Genomic DNA, 17,613 nt, shown 5'->3' with positions numbered 1-17,613 from the left:
ATTATTATAGTAGCTAACTTTCCTCGAGTGCACATCCTCCAGGTCCGCGTTATCGGCTGACACAGTGACATCGACCACAAAGCAAGTGCCATTGCAATTCCAGACCAGCAGGTCAGGACGTCTTATGCCAGCAGGTGTTGGAATAGGAAAGTCATAGTTACTCCCGCCGTTTACCCGCGCTTGGATGAATTACTTCACTTTGACATTCAGAGCACAGGGCAGAAATCACATTGCGTCAACACCAGTCACCAGCCATCGCAATGCTTTGTTTTAATTAAACAGTCGGATTCCCCTTGTCCGTTCCAGTTCTCAGTTGTTTGTTAATCGCCTGCTGAATCGACCTGACGGTCACAGCTGAGTCAATCCACCCGAAGTCCCTTCGCAGTCCGACTTCGACGCCCAGCAAGCCACGCATCTCCGTCAGCCCACGCCGAGTCCTCGCGCTTCAAGTCCTAGCCAGACAGACCCAACCCTTAGAGCCAATCCTTTTCCCGAAGTTAAGAAACTATTTTGCCGACTTCACTTACCTACATTGTTCTATCAACTAGAGGCTGCTCACCTTGGAGACCTGCTGCGGTTGTGAGTACGACCAGACAAGAAAATAAACGACTCGCTCGGATTTTCAAGGGGTGGTCGACTTATGCGAAATGGCGACGTTTCTGAAGTTAGCTTGCACAGATTATGATCAAAGAGAATGTTTAGAGAAGTAGTCAAATTTTGGCGGCTTGGTGCAAGGTGGTCAAAATCGGTCTTCAAGGAGGATGTTGCAGCGACTGGTGCTCCGGTTATAATTTTTACTATATATGAGGGGCAGGTGCTCCGCGAATGAGTGCGAGTGTGAAGCAAAACTCGCTCGTCGTGGTGGGATAGGCGGCTGCTCTCGATCGGTTGCTGCCTTTCCTCCGGCCTTCGGGCGAATAGGTGCTGCGTTCTCTGAAGTTTTGCTTCGAAGAGGCGCGAATGTTGTGCACAATGTCCTTTGGACAAGGTGAACACACAAAGTGAAAGCGCGAGTTCTGCCGTTCCATTTCAAGTTCAGCAAATCAATGTTAAAGAATTTAGCTTTCAAAATCTGACATCTCATATAAGGGAAAAATTGCTATTTTAGACAATGGTTTTCAAATTTTTTGAACTGAATGAAATGAACTGCTGGTCTAATATTCTTTTGTATCCTTTGCCAATCTCTTCTGCACATTCTTACTGAATTTCAAGTTCAGCAAATAAATATTAAAGAATTTAGCTTTCAAAATCTGAAATCTCATATAAAAGAAAAATTGCTTATTTGGACAACTGGTTTCAAATTTTTTGACCTGAATGAAATGAACTCCTGGTCTAATTTTCTGACGGTCTAAAGGTACCAAGAGATTTAGTGTTCTCATTAAAGAAAGCATGAAAGACAAGACAAGATAGCATGATGGGCTACGTGCGTGAAAGCGCAAGACTTTTTCGAACATTTATATCTTTGGAGTCGTCCAAAGTGCTGAAATATGTGATGATAGCATGCCTTAACGCATTCGTGCTTGCTCGAATGGAAACCTCGCGCATGAAAATATCGCCAATGTACCTTGCAATTGAACTGCTGCTATCAAAAGGCGCTCCTTGCTTGTTGAGAAAGAAGAAATCTTGCGACTTGCCGAGCAGTAAAGATGGCCTTGCCTTAGTATATAATTGCAAATTCTACCTCCTTGTCATAACCTGTCACAAGGGGTCACATGGAGATCACGTGAGATAGCCAACCTTCAGTTCGTGAGACCTTCCGCAGTCGAACGGTGCAAACAATTTTGCCCTTACCTACAAATAATTTTTTGGGGAAAACGACGTTTTTTCCGTATTTAGATTGTTACGAAATACATTATCTGCCGAAATACCTTATCTAAGGGCGCAGAATAACGAAATATCCAGGAAAGGGGAGAAATCTCTTAAGGATATCAGTAGTGGTCCCATGAATATGGATGAACCACAACAAGAAGTCCAAGACATATTAAGCGAAAACGAGGAGTCTAGGCTACTAGACGATGAAGACTCGAGAGAGATTTCTAATGCCACTTTAAAGGGTATACGAGGCATGGAAAATTCCATGACGAACTCGTTACAAAGCCTTGCAAAAACGTTACAATACAGCCTTGCTTCGTTACAAAGCAATTTGGCGCCAACGCGGCCTCGAAAACGACAAGCAAGTCCTTCGTCCTCAGACGACGATAGCTCGTCTGAAAGCTCCGAAAAACAGGCCCTAGAGCCAAATAACAAGAAGAGTCGTGAAAATCCGGCTGATGAACTTGATAACGCGGTCAATGCGCTTTTGAATAAGTCAACCGATTAATCGGTAGTCGCCGAAAAGACGGCGGCTGGTGGCGACGCCATTTTGACAGGCATTGCCAACGATTTTGACCTGGTCGATCAGTGTGGTGAAGACATCCCCACACAGCTTGCTGAACTTGTAGAAAAAAGAAATAGAAGTAGAAATATCTTCGGCCAAAAAATTGTGGCAAAATTATCCCTACAAGAGTAAACGCAGCAATCTGGTCACGGTTGCAAAGCAAGACACGATCTCGCGATATAAAGATGCAGAAAGCTCAAATGCTATTGCTTAAAGCTCTAATTGCTCAAACTCGAGTGACTGAGAGTCTTCTTAATCTAAAGGATTCGACTCCCCTAGCATCTAAAGCGCGCAGCGACACAGCTGATGCAGCTGTTATTCAGTCCATGGATGCCATTGCATTCGTAGTCCGAGCCAATCATGAGCTAAATCAACGGCGCCGGGAATTAATCAGGCCTGACCTAAATGAACAGTACCGGAAATTGTGTGCAGAACATGTCCCATGCACCACAGAATTATTTGGTGATGACTTACCTAAAACAGTACAAGATATATCAACTACAAACAGGGTTGGTGCGAAATTATGGTCCTAAATCATATAAAGGATCATCACATTCTCGGGACTATTCATACCAACACTCAAAAAACGAGCGTGGGAAGTATCGCCCCCAGAGCTTCCAGAGGAAAAGAAGAGGGGCGAAGAACCAATCACGGGCGCACTGAAAGAGACATGGCATTGTACAAATCAGGTGAGTACATGTCCTAACACTGTAGTAGTGTGTGACAATATTGCAGGTCGCCTGGCAAAGTATATTAATGCCTGGTGTAAAATCACCAGTGATAGATGGCTACTTAATGCCATACAAGGGGTAAACATTGAGTTTTCCGCTAATCCAGAAAAACTTTTTGCCCCAAGACAGTTTGCATGAGATATAGCTATTCTCGCATATAGAGTCGATTTCCGAATATTGCGGCATTATTGTTTTATACATCATGCTGTTTGTTGCATACTAGAGTTGCAAAGCAACGAGGGCAAGGTTTGATCCTCTCCCTCTGATGATGAAGCTATTGACTTTGAAATCCAACGCTTATGAAGAAAGGGCGTCATTGTCCTTTCGCTTCATGAACCAGAAGAGTTCCTTTCAACTATTTTTGTTAGGCCCAAAAAGGATAGCACTTTCAGGTTTTAAACCTCAAAAAAAAATGAGTTTGTAACTTACCACCATTTCAAAATGGAATCAGTGCATACAGCACTACAGCTAATGAAGAAAAATTGCTTTATGGCATCTATCGATCTTCGGGATTCTTACTATTCAGTTCCTATTTCTGCTCAGCATCAGAAATATCTTAAAGTTTAACTGGAAAGGTTATATTACCAATTTACTTGCTTGCCAAATGGGCTGGCGTGTGCCACCCGCATTTTTTCGAATCTCAGGCTGGCAGACGTCTGCGTTTCAGGAGCTGTAAGATTCGACAACGAATTTGGGCCAGGATAAAAATTACATATTCGGAATCTGTGTTATGTAAGCTTTCTATGGATAGCTGTTTTATAAATTTTGAAGCCGTTTTTTGGTGTTTACTTCGCTCGTACTTCAACGCGCATTTAACGTACATCATTATATGCGATTTCGAATCTCAGGCTGGCAGACGTCTGTGTTTCAGGAGCTGTAAGATTCGACAACGAATTTGGGCCAGGATAAAAATTACATATTCGGAATCTGTGTTATGTAAGCTTTCTATGGATAGCTGTTTATAAATTTTGAAGCCGTTTTTTGGTGTTTACTTCGCTCGTACTTCAACGCGCATTTAACGTACATCATTATATGCGATTTCGAATCTCAGGCTGGCAGACGTCTGTGTTTCAGGAGCTGTAAGATTCGACAACGAATTTGGGCCAGGATAAAAATTACATATTCGGAATCTGTGTTATGTAAGCTTTCTATGGATAGCTGTTTCATAAATTTTGAAGCCGTTTTTTGGTGTTTACTTCGCTCGTACTTCAATGCGCATTTAACGTACATCATTATATGCGATTTCGAATCTCAGGCTGGCAGACGTCTGCGTTTCAGGAGCTGTAAGATTCGACAACGAATTTGGGCCAGGATAAAAATTACATATTCGGAAGCTGTGTTATGTAAGCTTTCTATCGATAGCAGTTTCATAAATTTTGAAGCCGTTTTTTGGTGAAAAAACCCCCAGCTTTTTTTAAAATTTCTTTGAAGAAGGGGGGGGCTGTATTTGGTACACCACTTGTCTAAGGGGCTGTTTACATGAATCCGGATTGAGTTTCACCCCAGTTCTTAAGAAATGAATGATTGCAGATTCATGTAAACAGTTATTATGATTTCTTGAGAACCAGGGTGGGTTCAATCTGGAATACTGCTCAATCCGGATTCAGTAACCGCCCAGTGGAATATTGCATTGTGGCTTAATGGTAACTTTCACTAGCCTGAAAAGTAACATTTTCAGGGTAGTGAAAATTTTAACTTTGCTTATAGCTGTGGGGGTAAAATTTAGATAAAGTATACATTCTCCTTTATACCCTTAAAAAATTTGTCATTTTTTGAGTGACAGTTAGGAGTAAAGTTACAGTAATTACTTGATATCCATTTTCTAAGTATATCTAATTTTATCATTTATTAGAGTTTTTTTGACTCCCAAAAATGAATTATTTACTCTCGTAGATTTACTCCTTTTTTGGAGTGAAAATATAGGAGTAAATTATACAATAATTACTCTAATATGTGTATCCCTTTTCAAGAGTACATTTTACTCCTTTATGAGAGTTGAATAAACTCCCATAGTAGCAAAACTGGAGTTAAATTTACTCCCGGAGTAAAAAAAAGGAGTAAAAAGTATTCCAATATTTGTACTCCTTTACTGGAGTATATTTTATTCCTGCAGTGGAGTAATGTTTACTCCTAGTGGTGTTAATGTTTAAATATGAACTGAAGTGGAGTAGATTTAACTCTGGTTTTCGAGTGAAATACACTCCATTATTTCTACTCCTCAAACGGGAGTTATTTCAACTCCTACGGTGGAGTTAAAATTACTCCCCGAAATTAACAGTGCATGGCATTTAAAAATCCCGCGTTACTCTCGCAAAACGCTAAATTTTACCGCATCCCGCGATTTACTCTTGCTTGCGTGAGCATTATTTAGTTACTGGTCCTAATTCTAAATTACTGTAGGGAGCCACCTTTTAAAAATGTCAAGGACCGTATAGTATATAAATGAACATTAGAACAACTTATGTCTGAGTAATATTATTAAACTTATGTCTTTTAAACAATATCATGATTATCATCCCTTACTATTGAATGATGGTAAATATTGAATGATGATGGTGTATAATATATATGTATTTATCCATTTATGACTAAAGGGGGTGGAATTGTCTATATAATTGTTCCAAATGACTTTGTGACAAAGAGGATGTTTGTTATTGAACTAGTATTGAACTCTTAATGCAAGAGTTTAATGTTGTTGCAAGTATTCGGATCCTGTGGAGACAGCCATGCCCTTATTGTAGGTTGTGTTAGAGGTTGCCTTTTGAAAGTGAGATGATAGCAATGTTGCAAGATTTATTATTTATAACAGTTGATGCGATTCTGTGCTAGGAATTGTTATATTACTTGTGGTGAGTGTATAGTTCGTGTGAAGTGAACTCGTGATTATCGGTGAAATCGGTGATGATGAAGTTCACATGTGAGCATGCTGTTTTTTCGTGTGTAGTTGACTGTCTGTGCGAAATAACAAGAGTTTTTTTCCTCGTTTTAATTCGTGTATTTTTTTGCAAACTATTCGCTAAAAATGCGAGGAGGACTACATTTGAATCACGAAGGTAATGCAAAACTTTTTAAAAATTTTGTAGATATTATAGCAACTAGTCAGCATGCTTGAAACAAAATTTCAATGAATGTCGAGCCTAATGAAAATTTCCTAAATGATTCCCTTTTTCTGAATTCGCAACAATCCGAAAACCGTAACGCGGTACTTCGCTCGTATGTCACACGCATTTAAGACCGCAAAATTGCTGCACACAATTCTATTTTAGGGCTAAAAAGAAAGGTAGGTAGTTGTGGGGAATTTTTTTCTACGTTCTACCGGCTTAAATTCAGTAAAGGTTTGATCATTTGTCTTCGAACTTAATCTCTTATCAATAAAGTCGAGAGGAAATTTCATCCTTACAGATTAAACTCAAACCACGTGCAATAAGGATGCACGCATTGATTTGTCGTGAATAATGAAATTTAATGCTATAGCTTAGTGGGCCCTTAGTTATATATAGCACTGTATATATGCATGTTTTCTTAAACTTATCAGCATGCCTTTAATGACCATGTTGTTAGGAGCCATTAAAAATGAAGTTCAAGATTTCGAGAAACCATATAATACTTACTTTTAGTTCAGAGGGCAAATTTCTCTCTTTCTAGACTCTTTCAGGGGGGGGGGTTATTTAAAAGGAGAAGTTCGTGACTTCGTGTAGTTATTGCTGACGCAGCGAGCGAGCCTGAAGCGAGCGAGCAAGTCAGCAATTCTCATTCGTACAGGGCTCTGAAAGTAAGATTTTACTTCCGTTTTTAGAACCAGCATGCATTGCTGTTAACCGACCAGAATGCATCACTGTGCACTGCTGTTAACTGACCAGAATGCTTTGCGTACATGATGCTATAAATACAGGGAATCTGAGTAGTTTAATTAGTTGATTTACTTAGGTTTAAGTAAATCGAAGTAAATTCTACACTTAATATATCCAATTCGACTGATTATTATAGTCGTTCGCTGGCTTTTATAGCACTATATTATAAAGTCAGTTATAACGACTTGTACAACTTTTAATCGTGGCTGTTTGTGCTATACATTTGACATTTCCTACGCATGCGAAATGTTCTTATTTAATTCATGCTGTTAATAAATAAAACTGATAAAATAAGCGGATAACGATGCAATTGCTTTGCCTTTGGTGTATGTTGTATTCATTATATGGCCTACTGATTCCTGCCTGGTCTTACACTATACTGAATTTGCTTAGTACAAACAATTTATAACGCTGACTGAAAAGAGACATTTTTGGGTTGTGTTCCTCACTTTAGGAATTTATTTAGTATTTATCAGTGAAGACTTTTATGGTAATTTGAAGCCTGTATAAATGCGTTTATTTTATACTTAAAAAGCGTTTCAGTTAAATGTCGTTACCAAACCGTTTGGTCGGTCGACTTTTTGTTTGAGTCTGATTTGATGTAAGGCATAGAATAGGCAGTCAAAAGACATGGCATCAAGAGTTCAGGCAATATGTGTACAGTGGACAGAAAAGTATAGCCTTTTAGATTCAAATTAGCGAACAGTGGACAGAAAAGTATAGCCTTTTAAATTCAAATTAGCGAACAGTGGACAGTAAATCATAGCCTTTTAAATTCAAATTAGCGAACAGTGGACAGAAAAGTATAGCCTTTTAAATTCAAATTAGCAATAATTGTAAGTGATTTTATTGTTCTCATATGTTTTGAGTTAATGATACGCGACGAAAACTTTTTTTTACAAAAGAGATCAATTATAATTTGTGCTTGTGCTGCTGTACGCATAACTAGAAAGTCTTTTGTTTATGGCTTACTAACTTGTTTGAAGCGATTATAGCTTCTCTGACAAATGAATTCAATCGTATACGGCATTATGCTTGATTTAAATCTAAAAGGTTATATACCTTTTTTATACACACTGTATAATAGAAAGCGTTTCAGAAGGATGCTTCGCATTAAAATATTGACAGCATATATTAAATATTAAAGCATCATCTAAAATTGTAAAGTCCCGTTCATGCTAGTGGAATAAGCACAAGCAGAAATGCAAAAGAAAACTTTGAATTGAATATTTTTTTCAATTCACTGCGTTGTCTGCTCCCATGTCGTAATGAATCTAAAAGTCTCTATTATGAGCAGGTTCCTTGCATTTTTCTTCTTATCGTGAAGTACCGTAAGTGCAATGGGAGCGATTCATGCACCGCATGAATAATTTTGTTTTGACGTCAAACTGTTGTTGTAATAAAAAGTCAAACAGACAACTTGTGGCTTACTTGTATGATTATCTATTGTTTGACTTAAATTAAACTTGACAAAACTTTGAAGTGTTAACTTCAGGCCGCTTTTGCAATCAGGATTTCCGATCCATGTGGCCTTCCGCTGTGTATAAAGCTTGACACTAATATCATTGTAAACTCATTTCAACCAACTATTCATTCGGTTTGAAGCAAGTTCTGAAAGGTAAGGATTACATGTTCTTGCTCAATTTCTGGTATAGACTGTGTTATAAACAAATTATTTGAACTTTTAAACGGTTGTTGTTTATAGAATTAATATGGTCATGGTGTGTCAGTTGAATACGCCTTGAAGTTTGGTGTGTTTCACGCCTCTTTAGTCCTTCAGTTTTTGTGAGATGTTATTTGTTAGGTGATTTGGCTTTTTTTCTGCTTTTTGTATCAATAGGAAGCAGCAATTACCTGGGTTGATAAAAGAAGCAAACCAGTACATGTAAGTACTAAAACTGATAGATGTGAACGTGACACGTAGTTTGATAGTTATATAATTATGTTATCTTCATGCAACCATTCACCTGATCTTTCGTCCTATAAACAGTCTCATTCAAAGGCACTTATGTTCTTTTCTAAATATTCCTCTTATTTTTGAACACAAATCCAAACAGTCAAAGCAATTGGGAGCGCCTGTAAAACGTCATCCAATTAATGCTGATGGTAATTGTTTATTTCGATCTTTATCTTTATCGATCTTTATATTTAATGTTTTAGTTATGCCTACACGCCTACGCATTGATAAGGGTACTGAAACGGCGGATATGGCCACCATGCACTCCTACCTTCTATCAAAGCATGAAAGTGATGAAGATTCAGCAGATTGTGTCATTTATGGCCCATCTACCGAAAACAAGATAGAACGATGGTGGAAAGAGTTACTAGAAAGACTGGAAACATTTTTTAAAGACCAGTTAAGGAAGTTATTAGAAGATGGTGATTATGAACGAGATATTCCAATACATAGGTACAGTAGACTGTACTACTGGGTAAGCATTTAGTTATATTTATCTGCAAAGGACTAATAAGTTATCTTTTCTTTCTTACTAGAAATATGCTGGCATATGTGTATGTTCCAGTAGTTCAAAAAGAGTTAGACATCTTTAGAAAAACAGTGTGGAATTCTCACCGTGGAAGAAAGCAGCAAAAAAAACAACTTCCTTGTGGGGTTCCTGACCATATATACTATCACCCTGAGCAGTATGGAGGTGAGCGATGTGGCTACATTGTCAGTGAAGAGCATTTGGAAGAAGTTGCGAAGTTATCTGGTGTTTTGGAAGACACAGATGATTTTCTGAATGTACAATTCCGAGCAAGTTGTGAAGAGCACATCCCAAATACTGATGAAATAAAGCCTGACCAAGCTGCAAATGCATACTTGTTCCTGAAGTCACCTTTAACATAAACATACAACTGAAAAGGATGTGACAAATAGTGCGGTTCCAGAAAATATCCATATAACTCTTCTCCCAATCATGTAATGTATAATAATTAGTAGAGACTGATGGATGGGTGGATCATTTTGGAGATCTAGGAGGGTGTTATGGATATTTTCTGGAACTACACATTGGGGGGGAGGGTGTAGTCCAGGTGTGAACATGAGAAAATTTAATGTTACAAAGCCCATTATAGAGGCCATTAGAACCAATGGTTGAGGCCAATCTAGCAAATAAATTGAACTCTGTTCATCAGATCAAAACTACATTTTGGAGTTTCTTCAACTGTCTAAAATACTTATAAAATACTTTAAAAATCACAAATCCCCAAACCTGATCAAATTACTGACCTAGACCTGGCTTCTACATTTCAAAACTACCTTTTCCATGTTGCATAATGTATGTATGGAAAAAATATGGCAATAATGTCGCATAAAGTTTGTACATAGGTTCATACTTAACAAATGTAATCATGTATCATAATTAACAAGTGTAAATTACTAAACTTGAATGATTAAACATTATGATCTACAACAGTAAATATATTATATTTCTCAAAACTAGTGTCAATGTAAAAGTTATCTTTTAACAAGGTTCAAAAACAACAATTTGAAAAAGAACTTAACAACTAACAATACAGTTGGTCTCTAAATCCATTCATCCTGGAATGTTTAGTTGCTACAGTACACATATGCCCAGAAGTGTACAATACTTGTTGCACTTGTGGTCTAATAAAAACCTCTCTATTGCTATGGTAGATAGGTTACCATAGCAAAACAAAACTGCTTTGGTAGTATCATCAAGAAGTTTAGCACTAGCTATTTCAGGGTCATATAAGAAGTATTTAGTTCCTGGATATCTAAAACCATGATTGTGTTTTTTGACTTTGCATATGTAAAATGTGCAAATGCTTCAGCCTTTGCAGAAATTTCACTGCCTTTTACAATAATTTCACCATCATTATTTATATACTTAACAAACTCTCCTTCCATATAAGGCTCAACAGTAACAAGTTGACCATCACAACTTCTTCCCAAATACACTTTGGTATACTTGAAAGTCTCTCCAAATTCTTTGCAAGTGGAAACCTCCTTCTCCATTGCTGATGCATAATACTTTGCTAAAGTGTGCATTTGTACAGACTTCCTTGTGTGATTATCAACTGATCCAAATACTTCTTCTATAGCCTTCACCTCGTCAGGTTTATAACGATTAACCACGTACTTCCCTTTAAGACCAGAAATTCCTTGGGCTTCAAAAGCATTTCTGAATGCTCCACTAGCAAAAGATGTTTTGCTTACTGATAACTTGACAGGAAATGGAAGAAGCCACTCCTTTTTATCAATGGAAAATTCCTCGAGGTATAACTCAACAATTTATTCATCACATTTTGGAGGGATCATTTTGTCAAGTTGGAGAATTTTACTCAGTGGAACTGACTTTGGAAATGATGAAGGCGTCGCTTTCTTTTTCGGAGAATCTATGTTTAGAGATCTTCGCGTTTCTGTAAAATTCCTTACGCGGGGTTTGTCAGCCTTTTAAGTCCTCGGTTTTTTCGCTGCTGTCCCACTCGTTAAACGATCTGAGGAACTGAGGAGAACTGGATCTTCCTCGTCAACGCCTTCATCATCATTGTCGGCAGCTTGATCATTAAAGTGAAATCTTACGTGCAGTAATTTAGTGTTCTTTATTTGATCGATGCTGGTGTATGACGGACCTCTTTCACCAGCTAGCACGTCACACTCCATAACCGAAGCTATGCCAAAATGATTCTTGCAGGCTTTCTTTATATTATCAAGAGTTAGTGCATCATATGGAAAAGGCACGATTGTCAAGGGTCAAATGCGGCCGTATTTTTAACATTTTCCTTCTACATCAGCGGTTAATCTCTGCACAGTCAAATAATCTACAACGTCAGGGAAATTTTCATCCTTCTTTCGCCTTTTCTCTGCATGTTTTTTCTTAAAATTGTCCCATTTACATTTGTTTTTGTTCGACATTACTGAAGCGAATAAAACAGCATTCAAGCAATGCAACATGTGCTTCGAATAATATCGACACCCACAAAGCATCATGGGCTATGGCACTCATAGACTGCTTCGAATTTTTTTTTAAATTTATTTTTATACTGGCACGAATAGGCTAGAGAAAAAAAAAAAAATTTTATTTTTTTGGTTATTTTTTTTCAAAAAAAATAAAAAAAGTGAAAGAAAAACAAAAATATAACTTATTTTAAACAACATGTAATCGAAAATATTTATGGCCCTCCTAGGCCACCATAGACAGCTTATGCAAGGTGAGGAGGATTTTTACGCAAAGCTTTATTGTGTTTAGAGATATGCATATAAAAATAATTATAATAACTTGTAGGTACACCACGTAAGTATTAAATACTGCAAAGCTTTCGGTCCGTTAACCCGGACCTTCATCAGTGCAATTACTCAAAGCAATTACTCAATTACTCTTACTCTTACTCTTATTCTTCAATTACTCTTTTATCTTTTGACGTCCGAAAGATCAAAAGATAAAAAAAGACAAGAAGATTTGGCTGTTGACACTCTAAGACGCACTGTTGTTAACCAAAGTGCGCGAAAACTTATGCCGGTTGAAGAAGAAGTCTTGGCATTGGGTTTAAATTTCGCTGTTGTACCACACAAGATTCCTAAAGAAGAAATCGTTCAACATCTGGAACCAAAGTTGAATCATCTCAGAGATGATATAGCATCCAACATTCGTGTTAAAGTAACTGAGGTCTTGCGACGTACAACTTTACCCAAGTCTAATCTTTCCAAGGAGCAGAAGGATGCAGTGAGGAACCTAAGGGCAGATAAGTCTATACATATTTTAAAGGCTGATAAGGGTAATGCTACGGTTTTATTAAATCGTGCAGAGTACGAAAGTAAAATCCATGCTCTTCTTGAAACTCCAACATATAAAGAGCTAAAACGTGATCCTACAGCCAATATTGAACGTAAAGTATGTTCTAAACTATCTGAACTTAGGAAATCAGGTATTTTGTCTCAAAACCTTCATGATTATTTGAGACCTTCATGTAGTGTGTGCCCAAAATTTTATGGTTTACCCAAAATACATAAATCAGGTGTACCTCTTAGGCCTATAGTTGCATCCCAAGGTTCACCGACTTATAATTTAGCTAAATATCTTGCTAGAATTTTAAAACCAGTTGTTGGTCAAACTGAACATCATGTAGTTAATTCTAAAGAATTTGTTAAGAATATGCAAGATGTTAGATTAGGTAAAAATGAAATTCTTGTCAGTTTCGATGTAGTTAGTTTATTTACTAATGTACCAGTAGATGAGGCGTGTAACATTGCGAAAGACAGGCTGCTTTCAGATGATACCCTCTCTAAAAGGACTAGCCTTTCTCCTGAGAGTATATATGAACTACTGAAATTGTGCCTGAATACAACTAGTTTTCAGTGGCGGGAGAAATACTACGAGCAAACTCATGGTGCTCCTATGGGTAGTCCCTTATCACCAGTTATGGCTAATTTATTCATGGAAGAATTTGAAAAGAAAGCTATAGCTACAGCATGTTTAAAACCTGGTTTCTGGTTTAGATATGTAGATGACACATTAAGTAGTTGGTCGCATGGTTTAGAAAATTTGAATAAATTTTTAGATCACATTAATAGTATACACCCTTCAATTAAATTCACATTAGAAATACAGAAAGATAACTCTATATCTTTCTTAGATATCTTATTTGATGTAAAAGAGAACGGGACTTTGGGCCATAAAGTTTATAGAAAACCAACACACACTGACAGATATCTGAATTATAGTTCATTTCACCATCCTAGCATTAAAAGATCAGTATGCAAAACATTAATCAACCGTGCCAAAACAATTTGTGATTCAAATAGCATTGACTCAGAGTTAAAGCATTTGAAGGATGTTCTGCACATGAATGGTTATCCTAAGAAATTCATAGAACATGCTATGAATGAACAGCAAAGACAGAGGCAAGACACGGAATATCTATCCTCTGTCTGTTACCATATATTGGCCCAGCTTCATATAAAATCGTTAGGATTTTAAAAGAAGTTGGAATACAAGTTTACCATTCTAGCAATAACAAATTGTTTCGCGCTCTTTACACACACAAGGATGGCGTCGATGAACAACAGAAACCTGGTGTGTACCGCATTCCATGTGAATGTGGTTTGGTTTACATTGGAGAGACCGGTAGAAATCTCTCAATACGTCTTAAAGAACATAAGACGAACTGCGAGAAAGGTAAACTGGATAAATCTGCAGTAGCTCACCATGCATGGACTTATGATCATCGCATTAAATGGAACGATGCTACCATTTTAGCAAACGATAAGTTTACTGTCTCTCGTAAAATGAGAGAATCTATTGAAATTTATAAACATCAAACTATCGTCCAAGAGGGAAAGCCACTTAATAGTACGTGGCGTGCTCTTTTCGGTGTCTCTTAGTCAAATACTTGTCTAGGGCGCGCGCATTAGTTAGAACTTAATTAAATGAAACCGTTTAATTAATAGCGCGAGCAAACTAATCACGACTAACATGATATTTAAGTGACGCGCAAACGTGTATTCAAGTAATTGCACTGATGAAGGTCCGGGTTAACGGACCGAAAGCTTTGCAGTATTTAATACTTACGTGGTGTACCTACAAGTTATTATAATTACTAAAGTCGCCATGCAATCATACAAGAAAATTATTTCATATAAAAATAGCTGCAAAAATAGAAATATCAAAAGCATGACAGGGATTAGTGAATGATTTTTGCCACAAGACGCCCGAGTAAATATATTTTTCGGCCATTAGCAAATATTTTAGATAAAGATTTTCAAATTTTTTGACCTTAATGAAATGAACTGCTGGTCTAATATTCTGTTGTATGCTTTGTCAATCCCTTCTTATCATTCTTGCTCAATTTGAAATCTAGCAAATCAATATTAAAGAATTTAACTTTCAATGTCTGACATCTCATATAAGGGAAAAATTGATATTTTAGACAATGGTTTTCAAATTTTTTGAACTAAATGAAAAAAACTACTGGTCTAATATTCTGTTGTGTCCTTTGCAAATCCGTTCTGAACATTGTTACTGAATTTCAAGTTCTGCAAATCAATATTAAAGAATTTATCTTTCAAAATCTGATATCTCATATAAGGTAAAAATTGCTATTTTAGACCATGGTTTTTAAATTTTTTGAACTGAATAAAATGAACTGCTAGTCTAATATTCTGTTGTATCCTTTGCCAATCTCTTTTGCATATTCTTACTGAATTTCAAGTTCCGCAAATAAATATTAAAGAATTTAGCTTTCAAAATCTGACATCTAATATAAAACAAAAATTGTGTTTTGGACAACTGGTTTCAAATTTTATGACCTGAATGAAATTAACTGCTGGTTTAATATTCTGTTGTATCCTTTGCCAATCCCTTTTCAACATTCTTGCTCAATTTGAAATCTAGCAAATCAATATTAAAGAATTTAACTTTCAATGTCTGAAATCTCATATAAGGGAAAAATTGCTATTTTAGACAATGGTTTTCAAATTTTTTGACCTGATTGAAATGAACTGCTGGTCTACTATTCTGTTGTATCCTTTGCCACCCCTTCTGAACATTCTTACTGAATTTCAAGTTCAGGAAATCAATATTAAAGAATTTAGCTTTTAAAATCTGATATCTCATATAAGTGAAAAATTGCAATTTTCAACAATTGTTTTGAAATTTTTTGACCTTATTAAAATGAACTGCTGGTTTAATATTCTGTTGTATCCTTTGCCAATCCCTTTTTCAACATTTTTGCTCAATTTGAAATCTAGCAAATCAATATTAAACAAAGTTTTTCAAATTTTTTGAACTGAATAAAATGAACTACTGGTCTAATATTCTGTTGTGTCCCTTGCCAATGTTTTCTGAACTTTCTTACTGAATTTTAAGATCAGCAAATCAATATTAAGAATTTATCTTTCAAAATCTGACATCTCATATAAGGGAAAAATTGCTTTTTCGACAACTGGTTTCAAATTTTTTGACCTTAATGAAATGAACTGCTGGTCTAATATTATGTTTTGTTTTTGCCAATCCCTTTTGAACATTCTTACTGAATTTCAGTTCAGCAAATCAATATTAAAGAATTTATTTTCAAAACTGACATCTCATAAGGGAAAAATGCTACTCTGGACATGTTTTGAATTTTTTTGACCTGAATGAAATGAACTGCTGGTCTAATATTCTGTTGTGTCCTTTGCCAATCCCTTTGCATTCTTACTGAATTTCAAGTTCAGCAAATCAATATTAAAGAATTTAGCTTTCAAAATCTGACATCATAAGGGAAAAATTGTTTTTTGGACACTGGTTTCAAATTTTTTGACTGAATAAATGAACAGCTGGTCTAATATTCTGTATCCTTTGCCAATCTCGCTGCACATTGTTACTGAATTTCAAGTTCAGCAAATCAATATTAAAGAATTTAGCTTTCAAAATCTGACATGTCATATAAAGAAAAATTGCTTTTTGGAAAGGTTTCAAATTTTTTGACCTGAATGAAATGAACTGCTGGTCTAATATTCTGTTCTATGCTTTGTCAATCCCCTCAACATTGTTGCTCAATTTCAAGTTCAGAAAAATATTAAAGAATTTACTTTCAATGTCTGACATTATATAAGGGAAAAATTGCTATTTTAGATAAAGGTTTTCAAATTTTTTGAACTAAATGAAATAACTACTGGTCTAATATTCTGTTGTGTCCTTTGCCAATCCGTTCTGAACATTTTGCTGAATTTCAATTTCAGCAAATCAATATTAAAGAATTTACTTTTGTCTGATATCTCATTAAGGGAAAAATTGCTATTTTAGACCATGGTTTCAAATTTCATGACCTGAATGAAATTAACTGCTGGTTTAATATTCTGTTGTATCCTTTGCCAATCCCTTCTGAACATTGTTACTGAATTTCAAGTTCAGCAAATCAATATTAAAGAATTTAGCTTTCAAAATCTGATATCTCATATAAGGGAAAAATTGCAATTTTGAACAGTTGTTTTGAAATTTTTTGACCTTATTGAAATAAACTGCTGGTCTAATATTCTGTTGTATCCTTTACGAATCCCTTCTGAACATTCGTACTGAATTTCAAATTCAGCAAATCAATATTAAAGTGTCTATGTCATGATTGGGGAAATAGACTTTTTAGATAGTTTAGACGATTTTAAGAATTTTTGCAATATATTTGATAGGTCGAAAATTTCATCTTCATTGACTTTGAGGGCCTCAAATTTGGTGATTTTGACAATTTTAACGTTTGACCGTGACCCTGAAAAAACTGGTAACTAATGTTATGTGTGACGTCAAATCGGGAAGTCGCAAAGAGAACAATGCGCTTTTCTATAGAAATAAAACAGTGCTGCATTGTAAAAGCGGGGTTAAGCGAATATTTTTTTGAAGATTTACGCCTTTTGTGTTCGGCATCTTCAGTGTTAAGATGCCACACAGGTGTTTCGTCTTTGGTTGTTCCAACACAGCGAATTTACGCGAAGGAATTGCACTGCACAGAATTCCGTATGCAAATGATATGCGGCCCGAGGCAAAAAAGCGAAGAAAGACTTGGGTAGATTTTGTCCGACGGAAACGTGAAAAATGGGAGCCTTCTGTCCATTCAGAAGTTTGCTCTAAACATTTTAAAGAAGAGGATTTTGTGAATCGCTACATTGGCGTCAATGAAATGCCTGACGCAGATAAACCATTGCTCGTGGCTCCTCGCTTGA

General features: G+C 36.4%; 2 protein-coding genes across 2 annotated transcripts; both read left to right on the top strand.

The window, feature by feature from the left end:
• Window positions 1-2,562: 2,562 nt before the first annotated feature.
• On the top strand, window positions 2,563-9,807 carry LOC114544054. The gene is made up of 4 exons (XM_028562807.1): window positions 2,563-2,886; window positions 8,800-8,844; window positions 9,017-9,369; window positions 9,453-9,807. The coding sequence occupies exons 1-4, from the start codon at window positions 2,563-2,565 to the stop codon at window positions 9,805-9,807; spliced, it is 1,077 nt and encodes a 358-aa protein (XP_028418608.1).
• Window positions 9,808-12,436: 2,629 nt separating this feature from the next.
• On the top strand, window positions 12,437-13,600 carry LOC114544052 (the record flags this gene model as incomplete). Its single annotated transcript, XM_028562806.1, has 1 exon — window positions 12,437-13,600. A coding segment is annotated over exon 1 (1,164 nt), but the record flags the coding sequence as incomplete, so codon positions are not given.
• Between the last annotated feature and the right edge of the window lie 4,013 nt (window positions 13,601-17,613).

Source organism: Dendronephthya gigantea, unplaced genomic scaffold (assembly GCF_004324835.1).
Source record: "Dendronephthya gigantea isolate DGI-Jeju-01 unplaced genomic scaffold, DenGig_1.0 000626F, whole genome shotgun sequence".
In the NCBI taxonomy this organism is placed as follows: Eukaryota; Metazoa; Cnidaria; class Anthozoa; order Malacalcyonacea; family Nephtheidae; genus Dendronephthya; species Dendronephthya gigantea.
Note: the sequence above shows the minus strand (reverse complement) of the source record. Positions and strands in the feature narration are given on the sequence as shown.